The 16,599-nt window shown below is 42.5% G+C and overlaps 1 protein-coding gene across 1 annotated transcript in view; it reads right to left on the minus strand.

Moving 5' to 3' along the window:
* The window catches only part of LOC137322167 (G-protein coupled receptor family C group 6 member A-like), a 34,680-nt gene extending 22,215 nt beyond the window's left edge, over window positions 1-12,465 (minus strand). The window contains exons 1-3 of the mRNA XM_067985282.1: window positions 12,272-12,465; window positions 9,721-10,024; window positions 6,263-7,117 (exon numbers count right to left, since the gene is read on the minus strand). Coding sequence (XP_067841383.1) covers window positions 6,263-7,117; window positions 9,721-10,024; window positions 12,272-12,465 — 1,353 coding nt within the window. The remainder of the gene's footprint in view (window positions 1-6,262; window positions 7,118-9,720; window positions 10,025-12,271) is intronic.
* Window positions 12,466-16,599: the final 4,134 nt, after the last annotated feature.

Here is a 16,599-nt window from a genome sequence, read left to right on the forward strand (position 1 = left end):
GAAATTGGCTGAGTGACAAAAAACAGAGAGTAATGGTGAACGGTTGTTTTTTGGACTGGAGGATGGTATACAGTGGTGTTCCCCAGGGGTAGGTACTAGGATCATTGCTTTATTTGATATATATTAATGACTTGGACATGGGTGTACAGGACACAATTTCAAAATTTGCAGATAATACAAATCTTGGAAGTGTAGTAAACAGTGAGGAGGATAGTGATAGACTTCAAGAGGACATAGACAGGCTGGTGGAAGAGGCAAACACAAGGCAGATGAAATTTAACGCAGAGACATTTTGGCAGGAAGAATGAGGAGAGGCAATATAAACTAAATGGTACAATTCTAAAGGGGGTGCAGGAACAGAGAGACGTGGGGTATCTGTGCACAAATCGTTGAAGGTGGCAGAGCAAGTTGAGAAAGCGGTTAAAAAAGCATACGAGATCCTGGGCTTTTTAAATAGAGGCATAGAATACAAAAGCAAGGAAGTCATGTTGAACCTTTATAAATCACTGGTTCGGCCACAACTGGAGTATTGTGTCCAATTTTGGGCACCACACTTTAGGAAGGATGTGAAGGCCTTAGAGTGGGTTCAGAAAAGATTTACTAGAATGGTTAACTCTGTTTCTTTCTCCACTGATGCTACCTGACTTGCTGAGCTTCTCCAGCATTTTCAGTTTTTATTTCAGATTTCCAGCATCCGCTTTTGCTTTTGATTTAGTGTTTGATTCACGGCCACTTCTCTTCCAGGAACGCCCCACCTTGAAGAAGTTTGCTCTTTTCTCCGACAGGATTTCCGTTTGTCTTTTTTAGCTTTGCACCTTCATTGCTTTCTGTTTCCCTTCTCGCGTTTGATCAGGTTTCTTCTAAAACTCGCTTTCACAGTCACATCTCTTTCCTCGGCAGCTGTCTCCAGCTCTGACTTATTCCATGTGGTTTCTAACTTAAATTCCACCCTTTATGTTTCGGATCCACCCGTGATTACAAATATCTCCATGATATTCAGCATTCCTCGAACCACTGCTCTCGCTAATTCCTGAGAACCACACTCAACACCATGTGCTGCCACACGCATGCTCTCGGCCTTTCTCTTCAGCAGCATCGACTCACTCTATTTCAGAGCTGTCCTGGTCCTCAGTTCCATTTCATCCTTCGCCTCATCCGGCGCTTTAACAAAAAACTTTTTTCTTCCTTTCAGGTGTCAAGGACCGCAAGTTTCAACAACTCTTAGATACCAACGCCCCTCCTGATCCTTCTTCCCCTTCACTTTCCTCTGACCCCATCCCTCCCTCCACTCTCACCCTTTGTCATGTTTTCACTATCCCCTCTGACCTTCCCCTCTCTGACTCCGAACAATCAGTCTTCAGCAAAGACCTTAGCTTCAACCCCTTATGCCCCCACCTCAATGAATTTCGAGCTCGACACGATGCTGAGCTCTTCTTCCGTCGCCTCCGCGCCCACTTCTTTGACCAGAGGGAGGTGTTCCGCCCGGACACCTCCCTCTGGCCTCTTACCTTCTCTTGATCCTTTCATTGCGAACTGCTGGCATGACTTCAGCTATCTCAATTTCTCTGCTCCCCTCACTCACTCTAACCTACCTCACTCTGAACTTGCAGCATTGTGTTCTCTCCCTGACATTATCATTAAACATGCTGACAAGGGCGACGCTATTGTTGTGTGGTGAACAGACCTCTACCTTGCGGAGGCAGGACGCCAACTCTCCGAGACCTGCTCCTACCTCCCCCTGGACCATGATCCCACCACTGAACATCAAGCCATAGTTTTCCAGACCATCACTGACCTCATCACCTCTGGAGATCTTCCCCCTATGGCCTCCAGCCTCATAGCCCCCCAACCCCGCACAGCCCGCTTCTACCTCTTTCCCAAGATCCATAAACAGGTCTTCCCTGGGAGACCCATCATTTCAGCCTGTTCTTGCCCCACGGAATTTATTTCCTCCTATCTCGACTCTACTTTTTCTCCCCTTGTCCAGTGTCTTCCGACCTACTTCCGCGACTCTTCCAATGCCCTCTGCCACTTTAACAGTTTCCAGTTCCCTGGCTCTAACCGTCTCCTTTTCACTATGGACGTCCAGTCCCTCTACACCTCCATCCCCCACCAGAACGGCCTGCAGGTCCTCCACTTCTTCCTTGAACGGAAGCCCCACCAGTCCCCATCCACCACCACCCTCCTCCGTCCGGCTGAACTTGTTCTTACATTGAACAACTTCTCCTTTGACTCCACTCACTTCCTCCAAATAAATGGTGTCGCTATGGGAATCCGTGTGGGTCCCAGCTATGCCTGCCTTTTTGTGGGATACGTGGAACATTCCTTGTTCCAGTCCTACTCAGGTTCCCTCCCTCACTTCTTTTTCTGGTTCATTGATAACTGTATCGGTGCTGATTCCTGCTCTCGCCGCGAATTGGAAAATTTCATCAACTTTGCTTCCAATTTCCACCCATCCCTTATTTTCACATGGTCCATCTCTGAATCTTCCCTTCCCTTCCTCGACTTCTCTATCTCCATTTCTGGGGATAGGCTGTCAACCAATATCTACGATAAGCCCACCGACTCCCACAGCTACCTTGATTACACTTCCTCCCATCCCGCTTCCTTCTCCGTCTCCGTCGCATCTGTTCTGACGATACCACCTTCCACACCAGTGCTTCCGATATGTCTTCTTTTTTCCTCAAACAAGGATTCCGCCCCACTGTCGTTAGCAGGGCCCTCGATTGCGTCTGTCCTATTTCCTGCACTTCTGTCCTCACCCCTTCCCTTCCCTCCCAGAACCATGATAGGGTTCACCTTGTCCTCACCATCTACCCCACCAGTCTCCACATTCAATGTATCATCCTCCTCCATTTCCGCTACCTCCAGTGCAATCCCACCACCAAACACATCTTCCCCTCCCCTCCCCTTTCAGCATTCCGAAGGGACTGCTCCCTCCGTGACACCCTGGTCCATTCTTCCATCACCCCCAATACCCACTCTCCTCCCCATGGCACCTTCCCGTGTGAGTGCAGGAAATGCAACGCCTGCCCCTTCACCTTCTCCCTTCCCACCATCCAGGGCCCCAAACACTCCTTCCAGGTGAAACAGCAATTTACTTGTACTTCTTTCAATTTAGTATAATGTATTTGCTGCTCACAATGCGGTCTCCTCTACATTGGGGAGACCAAAGGCAGATTGGGTGATCACTTTGCTGAACACCTCCGCTCTGTCCGCAAGCGTGACCCTGACCTGCCGGTCACTTGTCATTTTAATTCCCCGTCCCACTCCTATTCTGATCTTTCTGTCCTCGGCCTCTTACACTGTTCCAACGAAGCTCAATGGAAGCTCGAGGAACAGCACCTCATCTTTTGTTTAAGCATTTTCCAACCTTCTGGACTGAACACTGATTTTAATAACTTCAGATCATAACCGCTGCTCCCATTTTTTCGGTCAGCTAGTGGTTCTGCTGTTGCCATTTACAGCTACTCCTGACCAATCTTTTGTTTCTTATCCTGTCCCATTACCACCTTCCTTGCCTTGCACCATCATCCTTTTTGTTATTTAATCACTTTTGCCCTGTCACAGACCTATCCTTTTGTTCTTTCCTCCCCTCCCTCCGTCCCTCACCCCTTTTGCTGGCTCTGTACTTGCTCAAAAACTTTAACTCTTTTAACATCTTCCAGTTCTGACGAAAGGCCTTCGACCTGAAACATTAACTGTGTTTCTTTCTCCACACATGCTGCCTCACTTGCTGAGCTTCTCCAGCATGTTCTGTTTTTATTTTACTAGAATGGTTCCAGGGATGTGGGACATCAGTTACGTGGATAGACTGGAGAAGGATGCACTGGATGCACTGCAGCAACTCCCAAGGCTTCTTCGACAGCACCTCCCAAACCCATGACCTCTACCACCTAGAAGGACAAGAGCAGCAGGCACATGGGAACAACACCACCTGCAAGTTCCCCTCCAAATCACACACCATCCTGACTTGGAAATATATCGCCGTTCCTTCATCGTCGCTGAGTCAAAATCCTGGAACTCCCTTCCTAACAGCACTGTGGGAGAACCTTCACCACACGGACTGCAGCGGTTCAAGAAGGAGGCTCACCACCACCTTCTCAAGGGCAATTAGGGATGGGCAATAAATGCTGGCCTCGCCAGCGACGCCCACATCCCATGAATGAATAAAAAAAAAGCTGGGGTTGTTCTCCTTTGAGCAGAGAAGGTAAAAGATTTGATAGAAGTACTCAAAATCATGAAGGGTTTAGATAAAGTAAATAAAGAGAAACTGTTCCCATTGGTGGAAGGGTCAAGAACCAAAGGACACAGATTTAAGGTGATTGGCAAAAGAACCAAAGGATCTGGAATGCGCTGCCTGAAAGAGTGGTGGAAACAGATTCAATCGTGGCTTTCAAAAAGGAATCGGATAAATACTTGCAGGGAAAAGATTTGTAGGGCTAAGGGGAAAGAGCGGGGGAATGGGACTAACTGGATTGCTCTTACAAAGAGCCAGCACAGGCTCGATGGGTCGAATGGCCTCCTTCTGTGCTGTCGCCATTCTGTATCTCACCTCTCTCAAGACTATCTGAAAACACACCTCTCACCCCCTCCCCCACCATTCTCAACTATTACCATTCTCCATCACATCCTTCAACATACAATCACACAACCATACTAAAACACCACTTCCTCATTTCAAGCACATTCACCTCTTACTTTTCTCTCTTCACACAACACAGTAACACCACTCTCCTCTCACATACTACCACTTGCACAACCTCCAAATCATTAAATGGCTGCCATGCAGACTCTGGACTCCACAATAGAGAGAATGGTCAATCGAATGGATCGCGACTTTGAAATGGTTGGTCATCTTCTGCAACCTGCTCTCCCGGAGATCACTGAAAGTGATGAGCCCCGGCACCAAGGGAATGGCAGTGATGCGATGGGAGCGGTACGTGCTGCCTCTCCCAACCAGTACCTGCCATGGTGCCAGCAAGTCAGCTAGGCCAGACTGCTCTGGTAGCAACCTAGTTGCTGCAGCCTTCGGCCGGGTACTTACAGGCTCAAGCACCCAACGTCACTGGTCACAAGCATCTCTAGGGTCCTCACATGAGAAACAGCAACCTTCCACCAGCTCTGCTAAGGCCGCTGGGAGAGCAGCTTGTAGGAGTTGTAGAGTTAAGAAACCTTCTTTAAAGAAAAGTGCTATGGGTTGATCCCTTAAGTGAGAAATGAATGAAAGTAATTTTTTTGTACGTGTGTCTAATGATTGTCTGACTGTAAGCTTCAAGCTTTTTAATTGGTTCAATGGTTTTAATGTGAAAAACAACAAATCATATTGCTGGCAAACAAATTTCAACCTCCTATCAGTTACTATGAGAATTCCCTGCTTCAGTCTGCCACCCCAGCAAATGTGCAAAAAGAGGGAAGTCGTAACTTGTCTGTATAACACAGTCAGCAGTCACGTTTAACACCTCCTCATCTCTAACCTGCCCATTGCTCCCCATGCCTCCTACCGTTTGCTTCCTGGTCTTCCACTCTCTAGGGGTCTTGGCCATTGGTTGCTTCTCACTTCCTGGCCTGACCTCAGACCTAACTCCTCTCGTTCCCAGGTCCTCACACCTCAACCTGAGCGATACCATAGGAGATGTGCTAGTTTTTATAAAGCTTCAGGGCACTCAATTGCTAAAACACTAGAAAAACTGGGATATCTAAAAATACGAGTCTCTTCATCATTGTTATTTTGCACTAATTGTAATCTATTCATTCAATATCATCCAGTGAAGATCATCAGAAAAAATTCACATTTTATAACTCATGGAACTTTTTAACTTTTTATTATCCTCCTTTATTTAAAACTGTAATAAAATATATTTATACTAAGAATTGTTCATGGTAGGAACTCTTTCATACCACAACCTCCTTCAGTTAGTAGGTTTTTTTTGTTATTTGTTGGGCGAATACTACTAGAAAGAAAACAAAAGGAAGTGGAGTTGTAAAAGACCAGGTTGGCTGTACTAGTTTTTCTTTCTCTCCATTATGGAGCATTTCACCACCATCTAATAGGTAAACACCCTCTCTGACAAAGGGATATTTATTCCCAAGCAACAACAAGCAATCCTGAGACTTAAACATACAACCATCTGATTAGCAGACAAATACTCTGTGACTTGTGCCACTTACAGTGTTAATGTTTTTTTTGCTAAAATGTTACATCTTTGCTTCACCTATAAACCTCTACAGCTAATGATTAATACCAGCAAAACTCATTTACCTTCCATGGAGGGAACTCAAATGTTGTGTCGCATGTTCCTTTCTGACAGTTCAGCAACTTCTGCAGAGCGTTAGCTATTGCTTTGACTGCCAGGTATGCTGCATAAGCTCCACCACGCTCAGTGTTTTTAATGAAGAAATCATCATTGACAGTTTCATTCGTGTTTGTACAAGCAAGAGATGACACTACTTTTAGAGAGTCTGGAAGTGTACAATTCTGTGAATTTAGTTTACATGCATTGGTATCGTTGATAAACTCACTTAGGCAAGCAAAATGTGTTTTTTTGTATTCCTCGATGAATTTATTAGTAGCATCAGGACCTGGATTTAACTTTTTTAAATAATCAGTAAAACCTGCAATGTTTCCATTTTTGAAGGACAGGCCAAATATGTTTCCAACTTTCCCAATTTGATCCATAGTTGCAACTTGCCTGGAATTGGACCAAACATCAGTAGCAATCCAGATCTTACTTACATTCTGTTTAATTAATATGGTAAACAATTTGATGACAATTGGTATCTTTGCAATCAAAATAATAACTTCTGCTGATGAATTTTTAACAGTTTCAGCAACTTTGCTTATTATTTCATCACTTTGTTGATGATTGACATAACTTGGAATAAGTTCACGAAAATGAATACATATTTTGAACTTATCTGCATTTGAGATGAAACTGTCTACTGCAGCCTGTCCATAGTCATCGTCAGTGGCAATGGCTCCAACCCAGTTCCAGTTAAAGTGATTGACAATTGCAGCTAAGGCTTCAGTTTGATGGACGTCACTTGGAATAGTCCGGAAAAATGATGCAAATCTCACTTTGTCGCTGAGAATTTCAGCAGATGATGCATAACTGATCTGTCAGAAGATCAAAATAAAATAGTAAGCATTTTAAATAATCAGAAGACATGATATATATTTTTAAAATTCATATGCCAGTAAAAGACTGGGAAATAGCCAAAGATGAAAATGTAATTGTCAATAATCTTGCCAATTAATAATCAAATATTACAAACTAAAGTTGATGTGTCAACCTACTATGGTTTGGTATCTTGCAGTACTAATTACTGTTTAAGGAAAATTTGTTTATACTTCACATTTTAGTGTGAAGTATAAACAAATAATATTCACATAAAAGATACTGGTACAAACTGGAGAATATTACATATATTGCTAGCTACAGTTAACATTGTGTGTGTGATTGGACTCTGCGGACTGCTAATGAATTTACTTGTTTATTGCCCATCCTTCCATTTTTATGGTTCCAGCATTGAATTGGTCAAGTCTGTGACAGGACTAAGTCAATCTTCAGACTCAGGGGTTTTAATTGGGTGCAAAAATGTAGCTTTGAAATGTTTTATAGCCAATTAAAGCCCAATTTCGAGAAGCTGTACCACGTATAACATTAATGGTTAAGGCAGGAGAAAGTATGTAAGGTGCGGGTTTTAAAGTTTGTTTTTAAGAGAAAAAAATCAGATTAGATGACTGTAAGGTAGAAAAAATAAATTTAAACTCATAAAATAGGTGTGAGAAAGTAAATGGGGAAAAGAAAGGGAAAATAGAGAGGACAGGGTGAGTAAACATGTCTAAAAATGTTAGTTTTATTTTAAATGATTTTTCGCTGTGTAGAGTTAATATTACAGTAGTAACGATACTCTTGATATTTGAGGAGTTTTGTTGCTGTAATATTAATATGTGTTTCAGTGTGACAGTTTATAAACTGAAACCATGTAAAAAATGGCTGCCTCATTTCTCTGGAGCTGCCAGCAGTCAAAGGCTCAATTATATCCCAGAACGTTGTTACTTCATGTGACAGTCTAACTGTTTCTGTCATTTAAAGTTATTCCATGTGACAGCACAATTGTTCATGTGGTGTAAAGTTTTTCCATGTGATCTACTAACACAGGCATGGACATGTGACTCATGGACAGATTAATTTACAGAAACAAGCAATAACAAGCAGGTATTGAAATCAGCAAAAATAACAATGCAGCTTTAAACCAGTCCATGAAAAGATTGAACAAACAAAGCAGCCCTTTTAGGTCCATTGATTGACTTTATTTGCATATCTCTTTAATAAAATATGGACAAATGCTTCTTGGAAGTAATGCCCTTTTTAACAAAAAAAGTTCTTTGCTAAGATTATATATGCAAATATACAGATATACACCTTACTCAGGTGTACCCACACCACCTACTGGTGATGTTTCATTGAATTACATGCTCATTTCAGAGTTTATCTTGCCACTGCATCTGTTGCAGCTGAGTAATGGAACCATAGAAATTTACAGTACAGAAGGAGGTAATTTGGCCCATCATGTCTGTGCTGGCCTTTTGCTAGAGCATTCCAAAATGAATGCCACTGCCCCACACTCTCCCAGTAGCCTGGTATCTTCCTCTGCTTCAAATATTTATCTAATTTTCACTTAAAAGGTGCAATGGTATCTGCCTCAACCATTCCTTTTGGCAAAGCATTCTGTGCTTCAACAACTCTCTGTATAAAGAAAAGATAATTTTAAAATGATGATCCCTCATCTCTGAATCTTCAGTATCCAGAGAGTCCTAGTATCTCAATTAATCACCTTGAGTTCTGCTAATTTTTTCAGAAACAATTCCTTTTCTGCAGATGGATCCATATACTCTTCTAGCACACCTAAAACTGTTAAGTATTTGGTTCATCCAAAGTGCCTGATTCTTACACCCATAAAGACATTTGAAATAGTTTTTTCTTTAAAAAATTAGTCTATGAGATGGAGATACTTCACTTGAACATTAGACAATAAACTGCATACCTGGATTTCCACATCACTTCAAAACATAATTATTGTCACTTATTTTAGACTCTTTCGTAACAGCTGGTGGTATCTGAAAAGTGCAGTTTGTACGAGGGCTATCTTATTTAGATTATATTATTTATCAATAGGCCCAGTGATACACAGTCATTGCGGTAGATCTTGACTTTGTGCGATAGTGTAAAACATATCATAGCGAGTCGGCAGTCCGTTCTACATCTTTCCCGATTTTTATTTACGTTGAAGTCAATGGAAGAAAAAATCGGAAGAGATGTAAAACAGGCTGCCAACTCGCTATCACCCGTTTTATACCAGTGTGCAAAGTCACAGGGTGTGTTTGGTAACTCACTTTTCCCAGATGCCTGCATCCGTTAGTAAATCAGCTACGTTTTATACGCTTGATACAGAACTAAAAGAATAAGCATCGTTCTCCCATCATATAGTTGCAGAAGCCATTTTATTTCTGAAAAGAACTAATTTTAAGCTAAGAAATACAGTACAAAAAACCCATAAATTATAGTCAAAAATACTCAATTTTTATCATAGCCGTTACTCCTTTGTGAAGCTCCTAAATGGAAGCAATGATCATACAAAATGTTATAAAAATGCTTTTTGATGTCAGTAACACTTCAATATTTTAAATGAGCAATTTCTGTTTCATGATCTTACCTGTGGCATGAGGTAGCGGTTCATTATTCTAGCAACTGGAATGGAAACCTCAGAATAACCATCTCCTACAACAGCTTTTACAACTGGGATGTAATCAGAGTAGTTGCAGCGCACATCCAAATGGTTATCAGCGGAGTTCAATGCAGACAGAAATCTCATGGTTGCTTTTATGGCTTTTGTGGAATCTGCACAGGAGTCGTATATTTCATAACCCAACCTTACCCCAGGCAACAGAGGAGAGTTATTTATCACGTCAACCGTATATATCATCGCACTTGCTCGTACAAATCCTCGAATATCAAAACTGCAAAAATAAAAGAACAAATGCTCTTATATATTTTGGCTATTTTTTAAGACATTCTTGGCTCACATCCTGTATGGGAATGTTCACAATACACCTTACGCAGAGACAACCTCATTGCTTTCCCCATGGACAGAGCAAAGCAGGCCTTTGCCTCTAGGAAACGCCCGTTTTCGAGGTGCAAAGGCATTTCCAGGGTTTCACCAAAGGAGCTGGGCCTTCATCGGCAATATGTACAAGCCCATTGCTGAAATGCATAAGGTGGGAGCCTCATACGGTTTCCCACCTCTATTTCTTGTTAAGGCTTTTGAGGCATCCAAATACAGGGATACCCCAAGAATCTGGTAGAAAACTTGCACCAAGACCCCCCAGACTGAGTGACCAAAGAGTAAACAGAAGAGTTTTTAGAACTCTCATTCAGCCTTGGGGCTTTCAGCAACAGCCTGAAGGCCCGAGGCTGACAGCAGCCATGCTTTCCAGCATGATCCCCAACCAGGGTACCCCGGGCCATGTTAATGACCCGTGACACCAAAATCGGCTGCAGCTTGGTCTGGACAGACACAGCACACTTCAGGTGCGCAGCTCCTGACCAGTGTCAGTGCTGAAGGAGGCCAGGAAAATTGACCCCTCAGTCACCACAAAAATAAAAGTGTGTGGAAACCAAGCATAGAGAGAAAAAAATGAAACACAAACAGAATAACAGAGAGACACATAACAAGAATTAGGCAGCAGGAAAGAAGCAGAGAAAATGTTACTGCAAGATAAACAATTTATCTTCGTTCATGAGCAATCCCACAAGTGTTCAACTTACATAATAATTACTGTCTATTGCTGACCATAACTGTCCGGAATATATATCAGTAATAAAGTAACGGAAGTACTTTCTGCAGGGATTCTCCTGATTGTTTGCCATAACTTTACAGGAAGATCAGAGGAATGTCCAGAGAGAAGGTCGTTTGCATTGTTTCTCTGTGGTTTCTGCCGATCTTCCACTGATTTTACAGTAAATGATTGGTGAAGCACTGTGGAAATTCTACCCCTAAAAATTTTGCATCTAACATGCATGTCCTGGTTGTCACACTTACCTCCACTTGCCATGATTTTGTTACACTGGGCATAACACTAGGAATTGCTTTTATACTGTAAGGTTTGTATAGGTTTCTATGTTGACCATTATTTACTTTCGGGCATCCCAACACATTGCTGCTGCTCTTACCTGGATCTCCCAACTCTTTTTCTCTAGGTGATGCTGCAGATAAGTTTTAGGTAATTTTTTCTTTCAAATCTATTAAACTTCTATTATTTTCCAGTAGGTAAGTTTTATTTTAAGTTAATTTAAATTTATAGATTGGGGGCAAAATTTTCCAAGACCTTGTGCCATCAGCAGGGTCTTGCACACTGTGAATGGCTGATCCCCCCCGGCCGCTGTCTGAGGCTGAAAAAGGATGTTCACAACCTCGGCATCTTATTTGACCCTGTGCTGAGCTTCCAACCACATATCCTCACAATCACCAAGACCGCCTACTTCCACCTCCGTAACATTGCCCGTCCCCGCCCCAGCCTCAGCTCATCTGCTGCTGAACCCCTCATCCATGCCTTTGTTAGCTCTAGACTCGACTATTCCAATGCTCTCCTGGCCGGCCTCCCACCTTCCACCCTCTGTAAACTTGAGCTCATCCAAAACTCTGCTGCCCGTGTCGTAACAAGCACTAATTCCTTTTCAACCATCACTTTTGTGCTTGCTGACCTGTATTGGCTCCAGGTCTGGCAACGCCTCGATTTTAAAATTCTCATCCTTGTGTTCAAATCCTTCCATGACCTCACCCCTCCCTAACTATGTAACCTCCTCCAGCCCTGCAACCCTCCGAGATCTCTGCACTCCTCCAATTCTGGCCTCTTGCGCATCCCCGATTTTCGTCGCTCCATTGGCAGCCTTCAGCTGCCTAGGCCCAAAGTTTTGGAATTCCTTCCCTAATCCTCTCCGCCTTTCCTGCTTTAAGTCGTTCCTTAAAACCTACCTCTTTGATGAAGCTTTTGGTCACCTGTCCTAATATCGCTTTATGTGGCTTGATGTCAAATTTTGCCTGATAATGCTCCTGTGAAATTCCTTGGGACATTTTACCATGTTAAAGGTGCTATATAAATGCAAGTTGTTTTTGTTATATAATAATAAAGCGTGTTATATGATATAACACCCTTTGGTCATAAAACAGTGTAACCAACTTACCGCAAGCAGCCTCACTTACTTACCCCGAGCAGTGTAATGGTCCAGGCTGAGTCCGATTTGCCAGGCTTTCTACCTTTTCGTGGACTGGAAAGAGTCCTCCGATGATGATGTCTCCCGGAGCTCTGGCTCCTACAATATCATCAGGGATATTGCAAAGTCTGACTGGGTGGAAAAATATAAGGAATGAAACAATAAATGTGACAGGCAACGGTGACATCGTCCTCAGTGTTTTTAACAGTTTGAAAATTTTTAGAGTAAAAGAGAACCCAAACAGATCACATAAGAGGTGTGGAGATCATTTCTGTTGCACACAATACCAATCTGTGTAAATTAATAAACATTGGTCTATCTAGATATAGGGAGGGTTTGATTACCATGCTTCCTGTTTCTGAAAGAACAAATCCCACCCCGTTTTCTATCTGCATCTGATTGTTGTGAGGCAAATACCATTACATGCTTTTTGGAACCATGTAGACTGGAAGTCAATAACTCAGAATACTTAAATACCATCTGTATGGGTGAAAGAACTGTATCCATATAATTATATTTATGAAGCCAGGCATATAAAGCATTTTCTACAGTTCCCCAAGGAAGTAAAACTGTACTTAAAAAACTTCCTCTTAAATGTGCAACACAATTGTATTTAAAGGGATGTTTTTATGATTAGGAATAATTGGGTTGGGTAATATATTGTTAAAATGAGATTAATTCATCATCTGGCTCAGTGTTGAAGTTGCTAAAGGTCTCTGAAGTTCCATCTCTGTAGAGAGGAAAGGATCCCCTGTCTAATATGAATTCATTTACTTGATCTTTTTACTGAATATGGTTTTCAAGTCAAATTCACGCTGTTTTATAAATCTTCACTCCCTGGGGGTAATTTTGACTTTGATCTGATAATCTGATCTAACGTCACTCTCCATTTTCTTTTCCATTGAATCCAATGTCAAAATTACCCCCCTCCCTCCCTGTTTTATATATATTTGTATATTTATCATCTCACTCCTCTCATTTTCATCTTTCTGGCCCTTTCTAGTGCGATGTCTCTTCTGTATCCTTTCAATATCATTTCAGTACAGCACAGTAGACTCATGGCTAAGGTCAGAGCATGTGGAGTCAGCGGCATGTAGCAGAATGGATAGCAAGCTGGCTACAAAACAGAATTGTAAACAATTTTACAACACCAAGTTATAGTCCAGCAATTTTATTTTAAATTCACAAGCTTTCGGAGATTTTCTCCTTCCTCAGGCAAAACATTTGGTCCATCACCGGCATCTCCACATCACTACAAAACAGAAAACAGAGAGCAGGGGTTAAATGTAGTTACTCAGACTGGCAAAAGGTGGGAAGTGGTGTTCCACAAGGATCGGTGCTGGGACCACTATTGTTCACCCTTTACATGAACAATTTGGACTCGGGAATCAGAAGTACAATTTCAAAATTTGCAGATGACACCAAGTTGGGGGGTATAGTTAATACTGAGGAAAACTGAGACAAAATACAAGAAGACAAACTTGCAGAATATGGGCATGTAAATGGCAAATGAATTTCAGCATAGATAAGTGTGAGATGGTACATTTCAGTAGGAGGAATAAGGAAACTTCATACTCATTGGAAACTAAGCATCTAAATGGGGTAAAGGAGCAAAGAGATCTAGGGGTGCAGATTCAGAAATCAACACAACAGGTTAACAAGGCCATAAAAATTACAAAGAAAACACTGAGGTTCATTTCTAGAGGAATAGAATTGAAAAGCAGAGAAGATATGTTAAACTTGTATAGAACCTTGGTGAGACCACATTTGGAGTACTGTGAACAGTTCTGGTCTCCATATTATAAAAATATAGAGGCACTGGAAAAGGTGCAGAAAAGATTTACAAGGTTGATACCAGAACTGAGAGGTTATACCTAACAAGAAAGATTGAACAGGCTGGGGCTCTTTAACTTAGAAAAGAGAAGGCTGAAGGGTGACCCGATAGAGGTCTTTAAGATTATGAAAGGCTTTGATAGGATAGATGTAGAGAAGATGGGTTTCCACTTCTGGGGGACCAAAACTAGGGACAGAAATATAAGGTAGTCACTAATAAAGCCAATAGGGAATTCAAGAGCAACTTCTTTACCCAGAGAGTGGTTAGAATGCAGAACTTGCCACCACATGGAGTAGTTGAGGCGAATAACATAGATACATTTAAAGAGAAGCTAGGTAAGTACATGAGGGAAATAGGAATTGAAGATTATACTGATAGGGTTAGATGAAGTAGTGTGGGAGGATGCTAGTGTGGAGTATAGACCAGTTGGGCCGAATGGCCTGTTTCTGTGCTGTAATTTCTATGTAATGTAATGTCCCTTTTGTACAGTGTTCTAAGTGCAGTTACACCAATGATTTATAAAGTGGCAGGATTACCTCACTATTTTAAATCAATATTGACCTTTTAATACATCTGATTTTCTTCATTCACTGCCAGCGAGCATTGTTACGATAGTTTCAATTTATTGTAAATCAGGACCCCTAGATCTCTTTCATTTTTCATGCACATTATTTTTTTTCCATTGAAGTAATAGTCCCCATAATTTGTGCATTCGAAGCACTTTGCATTTATTTACATTGAATTTCAACTGCCACCTGTCTGCCCAATTTCCAAGTTTATTCAAATCCTTCTGTAGCTTATCCTGTTCAGTTTTGGAGACTACCAACTTCATTGGCTTTGTATCATCTGTAAATTTAACCATTGTGTTTATGACTCCTAGCTCCAGATCATTTATGATGGGGTGCTGATTAAGTGGACTGCTTTGTCCTGGATGGTGTTGAGCTTCTTGAGTGTTGTTACAGCTGTACCCATCTAGGCAAGTGGAGAATATTCCATTACACTCCTTGTGCCTTGGAGGTCAGGAGGTTACAGTTGTACCCATCTAGGCAAGTGGAGAATATTCCATTACACTCCTTGTGCCTTGGAGGTCAGGAGGTGAGCCACTCACTGCAGAATACCCATCCTCTGACCTACTCTAGTAGCCATGGCATTTATGTGGCTGGTCCAGTTAGTTTATTTCAATAGTGACCCCCAGGATGTTGTTGGTGGGAGACTCAGCAATTGTAATGGCATTGAATGTCAAGGGGAGGTGGTTAGGCTCTCCCTTGTTGGAGATGGCCATTGCCCAGCACTTGTGCGATGCGAATGTCACTTTGCACCTCTCAGTCTGAACCTGTATGTTGTCCAGGTCTTGCTGCATGCGGGCAAAGACTACTTCATTATCTGAGGAATTAGGAATGGAGCTGAATATTGCGCAATCATCAATGACCAACCCCACTTCTGACCATATGATGGAGGGAAGGTCAAAGATGAAGCAGCTGAAGATAGTCGGGCATAGGACGCTGCCCTGAGGAATTCCTGTATTGATGTCTTGGGGCTGAAATGATTGGTCTCGAACAACCACAAACATCTTCCCTGGAATCAGGTATGACTGCAGGCACTTAACGGTTTTCCTTCTGATCCCCATTGACTTCAGTTTTACTAGGACTCCTTGGTGCCACACTCAGTCAAATGCTGCTTTGATGTCAAGGGCAATCACTCTTACCTCACCTCTGCAATTCATCTCTTGTGACCATGTTTGGATGAAGGCTGTAATGAGGTCTGGAGCCAAGTGGTCCTTGTGGAACCCAAACTGAGCATCAATGAGCAAGTTATTGGTGAGTAAGTGCCGCTTGATAGCACAGCTGATGACTCAGTTTTCTGATGATAGGGAGTAGGCTGATAGGGCAGCAATTGGCTGGATTGGATTTGTCCTGCTTTTTACAGACAGGACATACCTAGGTAATTTTCCACATTGTCGGGTAGATGCCAGTGTTGTAGCTGTTCTGAAATAATTTGGTAGAGACACGGCTAATTCGGGAGCACAGGTCGTCAGCACTATAGCCGGTATGTTGTTGGGGCCCCTAGCCTTTGCTATGTTCATTGCACTCAGCTGGTTCTTGATGTCACATGGAGGGAATGGAATTGGCTGAAAACTGGCATCTGTGGTGATGGACCTTAGGAGGAGGCCAAGAAGAATCATCCACTTGCTATTTCTGGCTGAAGATGGTTCTGTTATTGTTAAGGAGGAGGATGTTCATGGAGCCTTTGCCTTCCATTACTTTCTTAATTGTCCACCACCATTCACAACTGGATGTACGGGGTAGCAGAGCTTTGCCCTGAGTTCCTGGATTAGCCTGCTTGCTTGGGAGCCGATCAGAGCAATGTTGGGGTTGGGGGCATGGCTGGGCAGCCTCCTGTCCCCGTGGGTGGCTGAGCTTCTGGGCATATAGGGCAGGTGGGTACCAAAGATGTACCTGAAGTATCACTTGTACCTCCCTGACTCAT

This window comes from Heptranchias perlo, chromosome 5 (assembly GCF_035084215.1).
Source record: "Heptranchias perlo isolate sHepPer1 chromosome 5, sHepPer1.hap1, whole genome shotgun sequence".
Lineage (NCBI taxonomy): Eukaryota > Metazoa > Chordata > Chondrichthyes > Hexanchiformes > Hexanchidae > Heptranchias > Heptranchias perlo.